Source organism: Oncorhynchus masou, chromosome 13 (assembly GCF_036934945.1).
Source record: "Oncorhynchus masou masou isolate Uvic2021 chromosome 13, UVic_Omas_1.1, whole genome shotgun sequence".
In the NCBI taxonomy this organism is placed as follows: Eukaryota; Metazoa; Chordata; class Actinopteri; order Salmoniformes; family Salmonidae; genus Oncorhynchus; species Oncorhynchus masou.
Window position 1 is genome coordinate 17,166,622 of NC_088224.1, and position 19,137 is coordinate 17,185,758.

At 46.7% G+C, this 19,137-nt stretch overlaps 1 protein-coding gene across 1 annotated transcript in view; it reads right to left on the reverse strand.

Annotated features, from left to right (window-relative positions):
• The window catches only part of LOC135551361 (electrogenic aspartate/glutamate antiporter SLC25A13, mitochondrial), a 91,190-nt gene that overhangs the window by 26,792 nt on the left and 45,261 nt on the right, over positions 1-19,137 (reverse strand). The window contains 6 exon segments of the mRNA XM_064982580.1: positions 2,698-2,778; positions 6,052-6,104; positions 8,131-8,289; positions 10,720-10,804; positions 15,025-15,109; positions 18,070-18,163. Of these exon segments, the coding sequence (XP_064838652.1) occupies positions 2,698-2,778; positions 6,052-6,104; positions 8,131-8,289; positions 10,720-10,804; positions 15,025-15,109; positions 18,070-18,163 (557 nt within the window).

Consider the following 19,137-nt stretch of genomic DNA (forward strand, 5'->3'; position numbering starts at 1 on the left):
AGAAGAGAAGAGGAAAGGAGAAGACATTGAGATGAGTGGAGGAAAGGAGAGAGAAGAGGAAAGGAGAAGACATTGAGATGAGTGGGGGAAAGGAGAGAGAAGAGGAAAGGAGAAGAAAAGAGGAAAGGAGAAGAGGTTGAGATGAGTGGAGGAAAGGAGAGGAGTGGGGGAAAGGAGAGAGAAGAGGAAAGGAGAAGAGAAGAGGAAAGGAGAAGGCATTGAGATGAGTGGAGGAAAGGAGAGAGAAGAGGAAAGGAGAAGACATTGAGATGAGTGGAGGAAAGGAGAGAGAAGAGGAAAGGAGAAGACATTGAGATGAGTGGAGGAAAGGAGAGAGAAGAGGAAAGGAGAAGACATTGAGATGAGTGGGGGAAAGGAGAGAGAAGAGGAAAGGAGAAGAGAAGAGGAAAGGAAAGGAGAAGAGGTTGAGATGAGTGGGGGAAAGGAGAGAGAAGAGGAAAGGAGAAGAGAAGAGGAAAGGAGAAGGCATTGAGATGAGTGGAGGAAAGGAGAGAGAAGAGGAAAGGAGAAGACATTGAGATGAGTGGAGGAAAGGAGAGAGAAGAGGAAAGGAGAAGACATTGAGATGAGTGGAGGAAAGGAGAGAGAAGAGGAAAGGAGAAGACATTGAGATGAGTGGAGGAAAGGAGAGAGAAGAGGAAAGGAGAAGAGAAGAGAAGAGGAAAGGAGAAGGCATTGAGATGAGTGGAGGAAAGGAGAGAGAAGAGGAAAGGAGAAGACATTGAGATGAGTGGAGGAAAGGAGAGAAGAGGAAAGGAGAAGACATTGAGATGAGTGGAGGAAAGGAGAGAGAAGAGGAAAGGAGAGAGAAGAGGAATGGAGAAGACGTTGAGATGAGTGGAGGAAAGCCAAATGGAGTGGCAAAGAGCAAAGTTGAGATGAGGAGAAGAAGGTAGAAAAATGTAGGAGAGGGTAGAAGAGGGTAGGACAGGGTAGAAGAGGGTAGGACAGGGTAGAAGAGGGTAGGACAGGGTAGAAGAGGTGAATGGAAAGGAGAATAGAAAGGTGTAAAGGAAATGAGAAAGGGGGGTGAGGAGGAGGGAGAGGAGGGGAATGGAAAAAATTGAATATCAGAGGAGAAGAGAAGAGAGGAGAAGATATCAGAATATGACTAGATCCTCACTGACTGTGTCGTATTTATTACTTATTTTACCGTTAAAACCTAATTGAAACACTTTTTTTACACACCTCACTCTTTTTCCCCCATCCAATGTATTTCACCCCTCCTTCTTCTGTCCTGTCAGACTCTGGTCTGGGACTGTCGCCGGAGCCCAAACCAACCCTTTCACAGCTTCCAAATCATATAAACAGACTTCATGTGATGTGGCTGAAGTCTCCCTAAACAGGGTGTGTGTATGTCTCTGTGTGTGTATGTCTCTGTGTCTGTGTGTGTATGTCTCTCTGTGTGTGTGTGTGTGTGTGTGTGTGTGTGTGTGTGTGTGTGTGTGTGTGTGTGTGTGTGTGTGTGTGTGTGTGTGTGTGTGTGTGCGTGCGCGTGCGCGTGCGCGTGCGCGTGCGTGTGAGCGTGTGCGTGTGCGTGTGCGTGTGTGTGTGAGCGTGTGTGCGTGTGTGCGTGTGTGCGTGTGTGCGTGTGTGCGTGTGTGCGTGTGAGTGTGTGTGTGTGTGTGTGTGTGAGCGTGTGTGCGTGTGTGCGTGTGTGAGCGTGTGTGTGTGTGTGTGTGTGTGTGTGTGTGTGTGTGTGTGTGTGTGAGTGATAACAGGAGAACGGCTCACCAGCACTAACACCAGGGGCTGAGACAGGATGAAAGGAGCTGTCAGAACAGCTCACGATGAAAAATAGGAAAAATCCATCCATCCTCACTCCACAATGCCATGGTATAATTTTGGATATGGAAAAGATATTTCACAGCAGCTTCGATGGTACAATGATTCTCTACACTATACTTGCTTGTTTTGTCACATAAACTGAAATTAGGTCGACCTATTAGAATTTTAGCAACCAGGAAATGGCGGAATGATTTCTGCATAGTGCATCTTTAAGTCATAACCTTAATTGAGCTGTATACAGGTCACATAATGACATAAATATTCTGCTTCAGTGATCGGCATCAAACGGGCTCGTGGTGAAAGGCCTCTGTCTATTCATTGGTTGAGAGGGTGACACTACAGCTCGACCCAAAGGGATGAGGTGGGGGGTCAGTGTGTGACAGCTCACTGAACAAACACAGGCTGTGTGTAGTGGGGTGGAGGTGGGGGAGGGGGCAGTCTCAGGTAGCAGTCTCTTTATGTCTTTCTTTCAACAGGGATATATGGCTATCTAATATATCCCTCTATGTTGATATAGCGTTTACCGTACATCTCTCTCTGTGTTGATGGAGGTTGATATAGTGTTTAAAGTACATCTCTCTCTGTGTTGATGGAGGTTGATATAGTGTTTACCGTACATCTCTCTCTGTATTGATGGAGGTTGATATAGTGTTTACCGTACATCTCTCTCTGTGTTGATGGAGGTTGATATAGTGTTTACCGTACATCTCTCTCTGTGTTGATGGAGGTTGATATAGTGTTTACCGTACATCTCTCTCTGTATTGATGGAGGTTGATATAGTGTTTACCGTACATCTCTCTCTGTGTTGATGGAGGTTGATATAGAAATATGTCACCACTGAATATGTCTCTGTGTTGATGGAGGTTGATGAATAAAATGAGACTCACACATGCACCAGCCAGGATCTCAGCAGGTACAGGGATTGATCCATCTCTCTGTCTGGTCTTCCCTCTGATAAAGTCATTCACCTGTGGTGAGAAGACTAAAGCATTAGACACACATTAAGACACAGACATACACACAGACAGGCAGACCTTATACAGTGGGAGTGGATATTGGTAAGCTAAAGGGCCACTAGTAACATGATTGTAGTAACAGTAACATTTCAATGTGAGACTACTAATACATGTACCATACATGAGGTAGACTTTAAGTACTTCAACTTTCGATCTTGCATCCTGATTGAAACAGATCTAGCTCTCTGTCCTTGTACTCTTGGATTTAACTGCTGCATTTGACACTGTTGACCATGATGTCCTTCTGGAAAAACTGGAGAGGTGGGTTGGTTTAGGACCTATTTAACCGGTCAAGAGTTTTTTGTCACCCTTGGTGAACATAACTCAGAGTAAATACATATCACGTGGTGTTACACAAGGTTTGATTTTGGGTCTAGTACTGTTCAGCTAAAATATATTACCCCTTAGCAGCATTATCACAACGCACAGCATTGATTTTCACGCAGACGATATACAACTTTACATTTCTGTGTCACCAGAGTGTTTTAGCTCCACTGATAATTATTTGACTGTATTAGCAATGTAAATACTTGGATGACGCACAACTTCCTCCAGCCAAATCAAGACAAGACTGAAGTACTTATTGTTGGAGCAAAAGCACAGAGAGAGAATCTGGAAAAAACATTTGAATTCACGGGCAATAAAGATAAAACACCAGGTGTTACAGTGCATTCGAAAATAATTCAGACGCCTTCGCTTTTTGATGGAGGGATGGTGCCAGGTTTCCTCCAGTCGTGATGCTTGGCATTTAAGCCAAAGAGTTCAATCCTGGTTTCATCAGACCAGAGAATCTTGTTTCTCATGGTCTGAGAGTTCTTTAGGTGCCATTTGGCAAACTCCAAGCGGGCTGTTGTGTGCCTTTTACTGAGAAGTGGCTTCCGTCTGGCCACTCTGCCTGATTGGTGGAGTGCTACAGAGATGGTTGTCCTTCTGGAAGGTTCTCCCATCTCCACAGAGGAATTCTGTGGCTCTGTCAGAGTGACCATCGATTCTTGGTCACCTCCCTGAAAAAGGGCCTTCTCCCCTGATTGCTCAGTTTGGCTGGGTGGCCAGCTCTAGGAAGAGTCTTGGTGGTCCCAAACTGCTTCCAATTAAGAATGATGCAGGCCACTATGTTCTTGGGGGCCTTCGATGCTGCAGACAATTTTGCTCTGACATGCACTGTCAACTGTGGGACCTAATATAGACAGGTGTGTACCTTTCCAAATCATGTCAAATCAATTGAATTTACCACAGGTGGACTCCAAGTTGTAGCAACATCTCAAGGATGGTCAATGGAAACAGGATGCACCTGAGCTTAATTTCGAGTCTCATAAGAAAGGTTCTGAATATTTATGCAAATAAGGTATTTCTGTTTTTTGTTTTTTTATAAATTAGCAAAAATGTCTAAACTTGATTTTGCTTTGTTATTATGAGGTAAGGTCTCTGCACTGGATGCCTGTGAGTATTTGAATTCATTTTAAGATTATTCTATTGGTTTTTAAATCAATACACGATTGTTCACCCCAATGCATGTCAGACATGCTTTTACGTTATGTACCCAGTAGGTCCCTCAGGTCCTCTGGCACTGGCCTTTTAACGATCCCAAAGACTAGGACCAAGAGGCATGGAGAGACAGCCTTTTAACTATCCCAATGCCTTGGACCAAGAGACATGGAGAGACAGCCTTTTAACTATCCCAAAGCCTTGGACCAAGAGGCATGGAGAGACAGCCTTTTAACTATCCCAAAGCCTTGGACCAAGAGGCATGGAGAGGCAGCCTTTTAACTATCCCAAAGCCTAGAAACAAGAGGCATGGAGAGGCAGCATTTTAACTATCCCAAAGCCTTGGACCAAGAGACATGGAGAGACAGCCTTTTAACTATCCCAAAGCCTAGGACCAAGAGACATGGAGAGACAGCCTTTTAACTATCCCAAAGCCTAGGACCAAGAGACATGGAGAGACAGCCTTTTAACTATCCCAAAGCCTAGGACCAAGAGACATGGAGAGACAGCCTTTTAACTATCCCAAAGCCTAGGACCAAGAGACATGGAGAGACAGCCTTTTAACTATCCCAAAGCCTTGGACCAAGAGGCATGGAGAGGCAGCCTTTTAACTATCCCAAAGCCTAGGACCAAGAGGCATGGAGAGACAGCCTTTTAACTATCCCAAAGCCTAGGACCAAGATGCATGGAGAGGCAGCCTTTTAACTATCCCAAAGCCTAGGACCAAGATGCATGGAGGCAGCCTTTTAACTATCCCAAAGCCTAGGACCAAGATGCATGGAGAGGCAGCCTTTTAACTATCCCAAAGCCTAGGACCAAGATGCATGGAGGCAGCCTTTTAACTATCCCAAAGCCTAGGACCAAGATGCATGGAGAGACAGCCTTTTAACTATCCCAAAGCCTAGGACCAAGATGCATGGAGGCAGCCTTTTAACTATCCCAAAGCCTAGGACCAAGATGCATGGAGGCAGCCTTTTAACTATCCCAAAGCCTAGGACCAAGATGCATGGAGGCAGCCTTTTAACTATCCCAAAGCCTAGGACCAAGAAGCATGGAGGCAGCCTTTTAACTATCCCAAAGCCTAGGACCAAGAGGCATGGAGAGACAGCCTTTTAACTATCCCAAAGCCTAGGACCAAGATGCATGGAGAGGCAGCCTTTTAACTATCCCAAAGCCTAGGACCAAGATGCATGGAGGCAGCCATCGTTACTATGCCCCCAGCCTCAGGAATAGCCTGCTAGAGAACCTGAGGGGAGCCGGAACTGTGAACATATTTAAAAGACATCTTACAAATATTTGTTGCTTTGCATTTCCTTAGGGTGCTTTTTAGTTGTTCAGTTTGTGTGATTCTTTAGTTGTTTATCTTATGTTTGTTGTGTAGTAAATATTTCAGCTTTTATTTTCATTGTATTTTATTCATTTTTTCCCGTGAAGCACACTGCGTTGCATTCCATGTTTGAAATGTGCTGTGTAAAAAAACATTGATTTGATACATTGGGGTTTGATTTGTTACATTGAGGGGGTGGGGTGTGAGTGAGTGAGTGAGTGAGTGAGTGAGTGAGTGAGTGAGTGAGTGAGTGAGTGAGTGAGTGAGTGAGTGAGTGAGTGTGTGTGTGTGTGTGTCTATGCACATCAAATATGTACTGTATATTAAACTAAAACTAGAGGTAAATGTTCAACTAGGGCCCAGTGAGGGGCTCCGTGGTAACTGGTCTCCATGTAGAGAAACAAGGCACTTACTGTCAGCTTTATGGCTTTCTCCGGGGCCACACCCAGTAGCTGTGGTACCAGACCTATCATTAGGACACAACATGATTAGAAAAGAGAAGGGCCAAGGAAGTATGACACACATACACACACACACATACACACTGACAGACCGCGGCACAGCACAGTCCCCCTCCACATGAAACACATACCCTGCTGTATTCAATTCTGCCAGATCCCCCTGACACTAAATAACACTATTGATGTGGGGTGTGGGGACATCAGGGTCTTAAAAGACTAACAAAGTGATAGAAACTCCTTCCCAGAATACAAAAAAAGACATAAAACACTCTAACCAAAGTTTATGCGGTCCTAAATTACAACCCAAGACTTCCAGCCAGATAAAAATAAACCAAATAATCTGATTGGAGTGTGTTGGATGACCCATCTCAGCTTAATAGTGGAGAGGTTGGAGGGGGGTAGTGAACGCAGGGCCCAAAACAGGCCACACAGAGTCAGACACAGGAGCACAAACATAATGATTAGCATGGCTTCAGCTGGGCTGGAACTCACAAACAGAAACAGGAGCGTTAGTTGTGTTTGTGGCAGGGCTCAGGCTGAGAACCACACACGAGTTATATTATTATTAAATGGCCCATAACAGCTCACAGTTGTAGTTAGAGACGCTTACTGCTTTCTCATGCTGCTGCGTTGTTTACGTAAGGGTTCCCGTCTCGAGATGATGACATCATCCTAGTGTTTGCAGTGTGTGGTGTTCTGGTTCTGGTCTGGCTGTCTCACCATTCTAATGCTCACCTCATTCAGTAATGGGAAACAGGGGAGGCGAAGGAAAAAGCTCAACTTCATTACATTAAAACAGAAACTTCCCCTGAGTTGGCTTATGACACTCTCCTCAGTGGCTAATATAACATAACCCGCTTTACTACACAGTAGATACATGTTAATGGGAATAACAATATATGAGATTCAAGAAACTAATAACAAGCAAATGTGTTTGCTTCTGGAGTCTTTCAAATTTTCTTCCTCGTTTAAGTTTGTTTTGTTGTGGGACTGTACCATGTGACTTGGTGACTAGGTGGCCATTCAAATACAACTGTATCATTTGATGTTTGGTCACATGATGTCTAGGAGTAGAGAACAGAGAGCTGGTATCTGCCAGTGTACCACCACCTTGGAGCCAGGTCTGTCTGACCGTGTGTCTGTAATGTCAGAGACCTCTCTAAAGGCTTGGTGTCCTCTGACAGACACTAAGGATTCCCACTTCCTCTTAGAACCCTCAGGGGAGAACTCACCTGTCAATCATAATTCAGAGAATTCCAAAAGTCACCCCCCCTTTTCAAATCATATGATATAGTGTGTTGTTCAAGAACCTTCCTAACCCCACTCCTTCCTTCTGCTCCCTCCCTCCCTCCCTCTCCCTCCTCCCAACCCTCCCTCTCCCTCCTACCTTCCCCTCCCTCCCTCCTCCCAACCCTCCCTCCCTCCCTCCCTCTCCCTCCCTCCCTCCCTCCTCCCAACCCTCCCTCCCTCCCTCCCTCCCTCTCTCTCCTTCCTAACCCCGCTCCCTCTTCCTAAAACCCCCCGCTCCCTGTCCCTCCATCCCCCCGCTCCCTGAGTGCAGGTACTTATTATATTAATGCCAGTTGAAGTCTGGCTGGGGCAGTCACACACCACCATTGTGACAGAGCTCTGCTGGTATGTGGCCTTTGCGTGCGACGTGCATTGTCCCCCTGAAACTCCCGAGACAACCTTTAATCACTTCAAAGAAGCCAGGTCAGAGGGAAGGTGAACTCAGACCCGCCCTCCTCTCCTCTTCCCCCTCTCTTCTACCAAACCTCTAAACCCCATCTGTTGTTGTGATGGAGTGAGATGAAGTCGAAGCTGATCTCAGGTCAGATTTGTGTTTTAATTCATATGGTTAGGTTGAGATGAGGGTAAGCTGATCCTAAATCTGTGCCTACCTCTACCCAGAGCTGTAGTGATGATCATTAGCCTATCACTACATCCTAAATAGTGCACTACTCTGGCTAAAAACTGTGTACTATATAGGGAATAGGGTGCCATTTGGGACACATCCCGTCTGGTACTGACCTCTATAGAGGCCGAAAAAGCCTTCATAACGCAGCACCTTCTTGAAGCAGTCCAAGCTGTTCTTGTACATGAGCTCTTCCACCAGGGAGCCTGTGGTCCTCTGGTTCTGCATCCTGGTCTTCACCAGGTCTATGGGGTAAACTGCTGTGGCTCCCACAGCTGGAAACACACGACTTTATTAAGGCGTTAGAGGAAAGATGCCAGAAAGACGCCATTAGGTTGTTATTGTTATTGCCGTATGTTGCTCTTCACCAAGATCTACACCACCTTTCAAAAGTTTGGATTAGCTAACATGACGTGCCATGAGTGATGGTTGCTGATAATGGGCCTCTGTACGCCTATGTAGATATTCCATTAAAAATCTGCCATTTCCAGCTTTTTTCCACAATTGTCATTTACAACATTAGCAATGTCTACACTGCATTTCTGATCAATTTTATGTTATTTTAATGGATCAAAAATGAGCCTTACTTTCAAAAACAAGGACATTTCTAAGTGACACCAAACTTTTGAACGGCAGTGTATAAGTACATGTGATGGCACAAATACATTATTATAAGTTACTAAGTTACCATGAAGTGTTGCAAAGGCATTATAAAGGTGTCATGAAGATGTTACAAAGACATTCAGATAACATTCACCCAATGTGGGCAACATCACAGCAACCTGGGACAGGTGAGGATGAGGAGAGTGAGACAAAAGAGGAAGATAAGAAGGGTGTGTGGTGATGGTGGGAGACATCAAACGATCCAAAAGGGAGGCTCAGTTGTCTGGAGTTTCCAGGCTCGTCAGTCATGTGTTATCTGACGGCTCTGCGACTGGACACAAAGAGGGGATCCAACTGGACCAACAGGTTTAATTAGAGAGGGGACGGTCAGGGAGGGTGCTACCTCCTTATTAACCTGTCTCCTGTAGAGGGGGAGGAGGGGTAACATCTCCTCAAAGATGGGGGAAGGAGGGAAGGGAGGAGAGGGACACGACCGCACCCCTCCCCAAAAAGCTCTCTCTCTCTGATCAGGTACAAAAGAGTCCAAACACAGGGAGTTCCCATGGCGCAATGAGCCCCTGTCCTCTTTAAGTGGAGAAATCACCCTGCAGAACGCAATAGGAAGCCCTTTGTTTTTCTCCTTTTCTTATGAGGGTGGAGGGTGATGGGGGTGGAGGGTGATGGGGTGGAGGGGCCTCGGGGTTGGAGGGGCCAGGGGGTGGAGGGTGATGGGGGGCAGGAGGGGCCTCGGGGGTGGAGGGTGATGGGGGTCAGGAGGGGCCTCGGGGGTGGAGGGGCCTCGGGGGTGGAGGGTGATGGGGGGCAGGAGGGGCCTCGGGGGTGGAGGGTGATGGGGGGTGGAGGGTGATGGGGGTGGAGGGGCCTCGGGGGTGGAGGGTGATGGGGGTGGAGGGGCCTCGGGGGTGGAGGAGGCAGGGGGTGGAGGGTGATGGGGGGGTGGAGGGGCCTCGGGGGTGGAGGAGGCAGGGGGGTGGAGGGTGATGAGGGGGTGGAGGGTGATGGGGTGGAAGGTGATGGGGTGGAGTGTGATGGGGTGGAGTGTGATGGGGTGGAGTGTGATGGGGTGGAGTGTGATGGGGTGGAGGGTGATGGGGTGGAGTGTGATGGGGTGGAGTGTGATGGGGTGGAGTGTGATGGGGTGGAGTGTGATGGGGTGGAGGGGCCTCGGGGGTGGAGGGGCCAGGGGGGTGGAGGGTGATGGGGTGGAGGGTGATGGGAGGGTGGAGGGTGATGGGGTGGAGGGGCCTCGGGGGTGGAGGGGCCAGGGGGTGGAGAGTGATGGGGTAGAGGGTGATGGGGTGGAGTGTGATGGGGTGGGTGGTGATGGGGTGGAGGGTGATGGGGTGGAAGGTGATGGGGTAGAGGGTGATGGGGTGGAAGGTGATGGGGTGGAGGGTGATGGGGTGGAGGGTGATGGGGTGGAGGGTGATGGGAGGGTGGAGGGTGAAGGGGTGGAGGGGCCTCGGGGGTGGAGGGGCCAGGGGGGTGGAGGGTGATGGGGTGGAGTGTGATGGGGTGGAGTGTGATGGGGTGGAGGGTGATGGGAGGGTGGAGGGTGATGGGGTGGAGGGGCCTCGGGGTTGGAGGGGCCAGGGGGTGGAGGGTGATGGGGTGGAGTGTGATGGGGTGGAAGGTGATGGGGTGAGGGTGATGGGGTGGAGGGTGAAGGGGTGGAGGGTGATGGGGTGGAGGGTGATGGGTGGAAGGTGATGGGGTGGAGGGTGATGGGGTGGAAGGTGATGGGGTGGAGGGTGATGGGGTGGAGGGTGATGGGTTGGAGGGTGATGGGGTGGAGGGTGATGGGGTGGAGGGTGATGGGGTGGAAGGTGATGGGGTGGAAGGTGATGGGGTGGAGGGGCCAGGGGGGTGGAGGGTGATGGGGTGGGGGGTGGAGGGTGATGGGGTGGAGGGTGATGTGAGTGTCATGGGGCAGGTGAGGAGGTAGTGGTGACACAATAATCCGTGGGCCCTGTCCCAGATGGCACATTTTTCCCTATGTAGTGCACACTTTAAGGGATCTGGTCAAAAGCAGTTCACTACATAAGAAATAGGGTGGCATTTAAGACGAAAACGTGACTTACCGCCGGCGATGGAGCCGAGGCCAAACCTGTAGGCGGACTCTGCTACCTGGATGAGAACAGATCGGGACGGGTCACCACCGGACAGCTGGAAGAGACACAACAGAGAGAGAGGGGAGGGGGAGAGAGAGGGGGGCGAAGAGATGGTGAGAGAGAGATAAGAATTAACAAAAAACTGAGCAAACTAGAATGCTATTTGGCCCTAAACAGAATGCCTGACCACTGTGACTGACCCAAACATAAGGAACGCTTTGACTATGTACAGACTCAGTGAGCATAGCCTTGCTATTGAGAAAGGCCATAGGCAGACATGGCTCTCAAGAGAAGACAGGCTATGTGCTCACTGCCCACAAAATGAGATAGAACTGATCTGCACTTCCTAACCTCCTGCCCAATGTATGACCATATTAGAGACACATTTCCCTCAGATTACACAGATCCACAAATCATTTGAAAACAAATCCAAAACTCACATATTTATTGGGTGAAATTCCACAGTGCCACCATAGCAGCAAGTTTTGTGGCCTGATGCCACAAGAAAAGGGCAACCAGTGAAGAATAAACACCATTGTAAATACAACCCATATTTATGTTTGTTATTTTCTCTTTTGTACTTTAACTATTTGCACATCATTACAACACTGTATATAGACATAATATTTACTGTACATTTTGTTTGTATTGTGTCACATTCTGACCTTAGTTTCTTCTTTTATGTCTTTGTGTTAGGTTGGTCATGGCGTGGGTTGGGGTGGGTTGTCTATGTTCCTTTTTCTATGTTATATTTTCTACGTGTTTGGCCTAGTATGGTTCTCAATCAGAGGCAGGTGTCGTTCGTTGTCTCTGATTGAGAATCATACTTAGGTAGCCTTTTCCCACCTGTGTTTTGTGGGTGATTGTTTTCTGTTTAGGTCGTTTCCCTGAAAGAACTGTGCACTTTCGTTTTCTCCGTTTGTCATTTTGTTTGAGTGTTTTTTTGTGAACATTAAATATGAACAATTTCCACGCTGCGCTTTGGTCTCATTCCAACGACGATCATTACATATAGTTTATTTCACTTTTGTTTATTATCTATTTCACTTGCTTTGGCAATGTTAACATATGTTTCCCATGCCAATGTTGTCAACTGTAGATATTACTTGTTAGATATTACTGCACTGTTGGAGCTAGAAACACAAGCATTCCGCTACACCCGCAATAACAACAGCTAAACACGTGTATGTGACAAATAAATTAGATTTGATTGGATTGATTTGATAAAGCCCTTAAATTTAAAATGTTTTAATTAAATTGAGAGAGGGAGAAGAGATAGAGAGATGGAGAAGAGATGGTGAGAGAGAGAACGAGAGAGAGAGAGGGAGAGAGATATATAGAGAGAGAGACAGAGAGATAAAGGGAGAAGAGATAGAGATAGAGGGAGAGAGATAGATAGAGGGAGAAGAGATGGTGAGAGAGAGAGAGAGAGATTCTATTTGGACACAGTTCTATTAGAACACACCAAAAACTACACATATCTAGGACTAAATATCAGCAACACAGGTAGCTTTCACATGGCTGTGAATGAGCTGAGAGACAAAGCAAGAAGAGCATTCTATGTCATTAGAAGGAACATCAAAATCAAAATTCCAATTAGAATCTGGCTCAAAATGTTTCAATCAGTTATAGAACCAATTCTCTATATGGCAGTGAAGTATGGGGTCCAATCTCTAATAATGAATTTACCAAATGGGACAAACATCCAATTGAAATACTGCATGCGAGTTTTGCAAGACTGTATTGCAAGTGCAAAGAAAAACTCCAAATAACGCACGTAGAGCAGAATTGGGCCAATACCCCCTCCTCATTTGATTAGAAAAAATAGCCATCAAATTTTACAACCATCTAAAAACAAGTGACCCCAAAACATTCCATCACACAGCTCTACAATGTCAAGAGATGCAACAAGAGAAGAGTCCCCTCAGCCAGTTGGTTCTGAAGCTCAGTGAGAATCACAGCTCAGTTCACCAACTAGGTACAGACTCAGTACAGACTCAGTAAGGTACAGACTCAGTAAGCACAGTCTGGCTATAGAGACTGGTCATCACAGACAAACCTGGCTGCCCAGAGAGGACAGGCTGTGCTCACTCTGCTCCAGGGGAGAGGTAGAGACATAGCTGCATTTCCTATTACACTGTGACAAATACTCAGACCTAAGATTATATTTCTTTCCCAAAATTATAATTCAATACAAAGAATTTGAAACTATAAAAGATGAAGAAAAAAATCTAATATTTATTAGGTGAAAAGCCTAAATGTGCAGTTTTGGCAGGCAAATATGTGTCCTCCTGCCACAACCTGAGGGACGGAGAGTGAAAAGTGCATGTCGATAATATTTCCATCTTGTTTTGTTTTGTCTTCCATACCCCGTCATATGTCTTCTCAGTCATGTTGACCCTGGTCTACTACTATTGCTTTAATGTATTGTTGTTCTCATTAATATTGTTGTTGTAGTTGTTGTTAATGGTAATCCCATGTATACTTTGACAATGTAAGTAATAATGAACTTGCAATGTCAATAAAGTCAATTGAATTTAATTGAATTGAGAGAGGGAGAAGAGAGAGAACGGGAGAGAGAGAGAGAGAGAGGGAGAAAAGAGAGAGAGAGAGAATGAGAGAGAGAGAAAAAGACAGAGAGAGAGAGAGAGAAGAGAGAGAGAGAGAGCGAGAGAGAACGAGAGAGAGAACAAGAGAGAGGAGGGAGAAGAGAGAAATAGAGAGAGAGAGAGAGAGAGAGAGGAGGGAGAAGAGAGAAATAGAGAGAGAGAGAGAGAGAGAGAGAGAGAGAGAGATAGAGAGTCATGTTGAGTTTACTGCTGAATAAAACACTGTGTCTACTCTGACATGATTAGACACCATCCCATACTGTACCAAGTCATCTCATGTTACGCCACCAGATATATCATTTCATTTTATCATCACTATAGGCTATATATTCACATTTATGTCTCTATTCTGTGATTCAATGAATTGCCCTCTACCATTGATTCCCACCAGTTTGAATGTTTTGGATTCGTTTGAAAAACTCCAATCAGGCACAGAAGCATTTATGGTAAGAAGTTAGTAGCACAAAACCAGAATCAGGAGCCCTGGTTTGATTGGATGCCACCCCTTGCCCATGCCATTGGCACACATCAGAGCACAAAATCAGCTGATTGTTACTGATAGCAACATCATCCAAGCATTCTGCTCCACATACCCAGCCGGAGGCACCTGTGCCCTGGCCTGCCGTGCCCAGCGCTCAGCCATCGTCCCTGGGGAAGGGAAGTAAAGAGGACAGCCCCGCTCTGGAACAGGTCCACCTGTCAGGAACCATCTGAGCCCCTAACCCCCCTCTGTCTGCCCCTTTCTGCCCCCAGAGGACCCCCCCTCCTTCCTCTTCTCTCTCTGAGTCAGAGCCAGATGAGGAGGGTTGGAGGTTCAGAGGGAGAGCTGGCCTATAGCCCGCAGAGGCCAGACCACACAGCCCAAAGTGGCTCATTGTGGTGGGACTGGCGTCTCTACCCTGGGCCCCTGCTCCGGCCCGGCCCGGCCTGGAGCCTCGCCTGGCTGCAGTCAGAGGAGGAGGAACTCACCCCACAACACCGCGCTGTCTCACTCTGCAGACCAGGCAGAACTTCTAACAGGAGGGAAAAAAAGAAACATCCATCCAACTTTCTTTCCATTTTTTTTCCTCAGCCGTTTTGTTTCAAACACTTCACTCATTCTTCATTTCCCCTCAATACATTTGAGATAACTGATTTGGACGGCTGCAGTTGGTCTTGAATTAACATGGTTTTAAAAGTTGAATTGATAAAGATATAATGTCACAGAGAGGTTTCTGATGTCTAATGGTATTTCTATGGAGAGAAGTTGTGTTTTCCTTAGCAGTTTGTTCTGACAGAAATAGAGCGAGTGGGCTGGAATTTGGACTGGTATTTTGGGATCCTGTAGTAAGATGATTTTGTCTTCAGTTGTTCATGCTTCATGTTGGATATATCTGTCCTAGTGTATTGCTAAGTGATCTTCGAAATACCCAACAACATCATCAGTGAACTTAAAAGCTCTGACAATTGCCAGGACGTTGTTGGAGATGTTTCTATACTACAGTTAGAAAATAACTATGGTCGGGATTCAATCCAAAGCTGTAGCGTAGGTCACTAAACAGCCGACAATGCGCCTTTTACAAGCCTTGAATTTAATCCCAGCCTATATCTCTGAGTCTGAAAAGAAAGCTAAAACCATCAACAAGTCTTCTTTCTGTCCTGCTTTCTTTCTCTCTCTATATATTACCTGTCTCTGGACCTCAGCCAGGTTGTATGGGAGGGCCCCCTCCTCCAGCGGAGAAATCCTGTCAATGTCCACCAGACCAACACGGCTGGAGGAGAGGAGAGAGGAGAGAGGAGGAGAGGAGAGAGGAGAGAGGAGGAGAGGAGAGAGGAGAGAGGAGGAGAGGAGAGAGGAGGAGTGAGGAGAGAGGAGGAGAGGAGGAGAGGAGGAGAGGAGAGGAGAGAGGAGAGGAGGAGAGGAGAGAGGAGAGAGGAGGAGAGAGGAGGAGAGGAGAGAGGAGGAGAGGAGGAGAGGAGAGAGGGAAAAGTTGAATTGCTTTAAACTATTATTCGAGAAACACTTCGAAACGTTTATACCATTTCAGTGTTTCTGACTTTTTCCTTCTGACCCTGGTACGATTTTCAACAATATCTGATATTCAACAATATCAATGACCGACTACCTCACTCTCCCTCTTTCTCTCTCCCTCAAAACAAAAACATTTGTCTGTGATTCCCGGGCCTCTCCAACTCGGCCTCCACATAACATATCTGTGGCGTTCCCAGATTTGGGAGCAGCTCAATCCCCTCCGATTATTGGGAGCAATTATCTCCTGCATCTCCAATCAGAGGCTGGGGAGACTATTAAAGTATCCCGTTGCCCAGAAATAATCATCAGGTGCTCAGAGAGGGCAGAAATTACCGGTTCTCTACGTCACAGGTCGGCCCTATTGAGCAAGATTCATGGGAACGTGAGCCGTGTACAATTAGAAGAACCACTGGGGTGCTGTATGCTGTGTGGATTCCCCTTTCCCTGTGTGTGTGTGTGTGTGTGTGTGTGTGTGTGTGTGTGTGTGTGTGTGTGTGTGTGTGTGTGTGTGTGTGTGTGTGTGTGTGTGTGTGTGTGTGTGTGTGTGTGTGTGTGTGTAAGTTTGTCTCCCCTTCTTTGGATAAATTTTGAAGGCTTAGTTGAGAGAAAGTAGATTCTAATCCTGGCATCATAGCAGAGCAGCAGTCATGTCTGGCTCTCTTGACCACGCTGCAGTGAAAGCAGACATTTTGGACGAGGATTGACTGGGTCCCAGAGGTATGACGAGCCCCAGTGATCCAATGACAACCACACGCATTAAAGGACAGGCTATTGAAATCCAATGAACTGAAAACTAGCATTAACTACAACAATACATGCTAATGTGGAAATACAATGAGAGGCATGGACTACAATACGCTGTATATCAGTGACTCTGGGAAAATGTTTCCCTAATATGAGGCTTCATTCAATATTGCTGGAAATCACTGAGTTCAAAATAAGGCGGAGAGGGCTGATGATGTATGATCTGCTCTGCATAATTATGTATCTTGAACATAACTGTTTAAAAAAATTATTATTTCACCTTTATTTAACCAGGTAGGAACATTGAGAACAAGTTCTCATTTACAATTGCGACCTGGCCAAGATAAAGCAAAGCAGGAGCTAAATAAATAAATAAATACAGTAGGGGAAGAGGTAGTTGTTTGGGCTAAATTATAGATGGGTTATGTACAGGTGCAGTAATCTGTGAGCTGCTCTGACAGCTGGTGCCTCTTGAAACTCCCCATCCCGGATCCGGGATTGTGACTAAGCCTCAGGCTCATTAGCATAACGCAACGTTAACGATTTCTGAAAATCGCAAATAAAATTAAAATAATGCGTTTGCTCTCAAGCTTAGCCTTTTCTTAACAACACTGTCATCTCAGATTTTCAAAATATGCTTTTGAACCATAGAAATTGACTAATTTGTGTAAGAGTATGCAAAGCTAGCATAGCATTTTGTGTAGCATGTAGCACGCAACATTTTCACAAAAGCCAGATAACCAAATAAATAAAATCATTTACCTTTGAAGAGCTTCTGATGTTTTCAATGAGGAGACTCCCAGCCACATACCAAATGCGCAGTGTTTCCTGAAAGCGTCTGTGTGTAGGAGAAATCGTTCCGTTTTCTACATTGCGCCTGGCTACCGAAACGAACCGAAAATGCAGTCACCTACAACGTGAAACTTTTTCCGGATTAACTACATAATATCGACCGAAACATGGCAAACGTTGTTTGGAATCAATCCTCAAGGTGTTTTTTCACATATCTCTTCATTGACATGCAGTTCATGGAAGCTTGCTTCTCTCTCTGTGCCCCATGGAAAAATACTGGCAGGTGACTTTTGCGCACCAATTTCGGCGCAGGACACCGGGCGGACACGTGGTAAATGTGGTCTCTTATGGTCAATCTTCCAACGATCTGCCTACAAATACGTCACAATGCTGCAGACACCTTGGGGAAACGACAGAAAGGGCAGACTCATTCCTCTTGCGTTCACAGCCATATAAGGAGATCATGAAAGACAGAGCCTCAAAAATCCTTGTCATTTCCTGGATGCCAAGTCATCTTGGTTTTGCCTGAAGCTCACGTTAAAGGGCACGCACAGAGAAGATATTTGTATTTCTGGACACGTCAGAGTGTTTTCTTTCGAACAGTAGCAATTATATGCATAGTCGAGCATCTTTTTGTGACAAAATATCTTGTTTAAAACGGGAACGTTTTTCTTCCAAAAATGAAATAGCGCCACCATAAGTGTAAGAGGTTAAAGCTAGTGAGGGAGATAAGTGTTTCCAGTTTCAGAGATTTTTGTAGTTCGTTCCAGTCATTGGCAGCAGAGAACTGGAAGGAGAGGCGGCCAAAGGAAGAATTGGTTTTGGGGGTGACCAGAGAGATATACCTGCTGGAGCGCGTGCTACAGGTGGGTGCTGCTATGGTGACCAGCGAGCTGAGATAAGGGGGGACTTTACCTAGCGGGGTCTTGTAGATGACCTGAAGCCAGTGGGTTTGGCGACGAGTAAGAAGCGAGGGCCAGCCAACTGTAATGAAGCTATTTAAACCGAATCGGGCTCTTTATTTTATTTTTGTGTGTGTGTGTGTGTGTGTGTGTGTGTGTGTGTGTGTGTGTGTGTGTGTGTGTGTGTGTGTGTGTGTGTGTGTGTGTGTGTGTGTGTGTGTGTGTGTGTGTGTGTGTGTGTGATATACCCCCTGAGACTCACCCACGGGACTCAGAGAGGTCGGCCAGTTGGAACAGGATGTCCAGCTCCATTGGAGTCACCTGACCAAACCTCTGGGCCGCAATGATGAACTCCTCTGTTACAGGAGAGAAGGAGAGGAGAGGAGAGAGGCAATGAGAGGAGAGAGAGAGAGGAGAGGAATGGAGAAGAGAGGAGAGGTGAGGAGAGAGAGAGGAATGGAGAAGAGAGGAGAGGCAAGGAGAGGAGGGAGGCAATGAGAGGTGAGGAGAGAGGAGAGGAATGGAGAAGAGAGGAGGCAAGGAGAAGAGAGGAGAGAGGCAATGAGAGGAGAATGAAGAAGAGAGGAGAGGAATGGAGAAGAGAGGAGAGGTGAGGAGAGAGCGGAATGGAGAAGAGAGGAGAGAAATGGAGAAGAGAGGAGAGGCAAGGAGAGACAGAGGAGAGGCAATGAGAGAGAGAGGAATGGAGAAGAGAGGAGAGGAGAGATGAGGAGAGAGGAGAGGAATGGAGAAGAGAGGAGAGGAGAGGTGAGGAGAGAGAGAGGAATGGAGAAGAGAGGAAGGCAAGGAGAGGAGAGAGGCAATGAGAGGTGAGGAGAGAGGAGAGGAATTGAGAAGAGAGGAGGCAAGGAGAAGAGAGGAGAGAGGCAATGAGAGGAGAGGAGAGAGGAGAGGAATAGAGGAATGGAGAAGAGAGGAGAGGTGAGGAGAGAGAGAGGAGAGGAATGGAGAAGAGAGGAGAGGCAAGGAAAGAGAGAAGAATGAAGAAGAGAGGAGAGGAATGGAGAAGAGATGAGAGGTGAGGAGAGAGCGGAATGGAGAAGAGAGGAGAGGAATGGAGAAGAGAGGAGAGGCAAGGAGAGAGAGAGGAGAGGCAAGGAAAGAGAGAGGAATGGAGAAGAGAGGAGAGGAATGGAGAAGAGAGGATAGGAGAGGTGAGGAGAGAGAGAGGAGAGGAATGGAGAAGAGAGGAGAGGAGAGGCAAGGAGAGAGAGAGGAGAGGAGGGGCAAGGAGAGGGGAGAGGAATGGAAAAGAGAGGAGAGGTGAGGAGAGAGAGGAGAGGAATGCAGAAGAGAGGAGTGGTGAGGA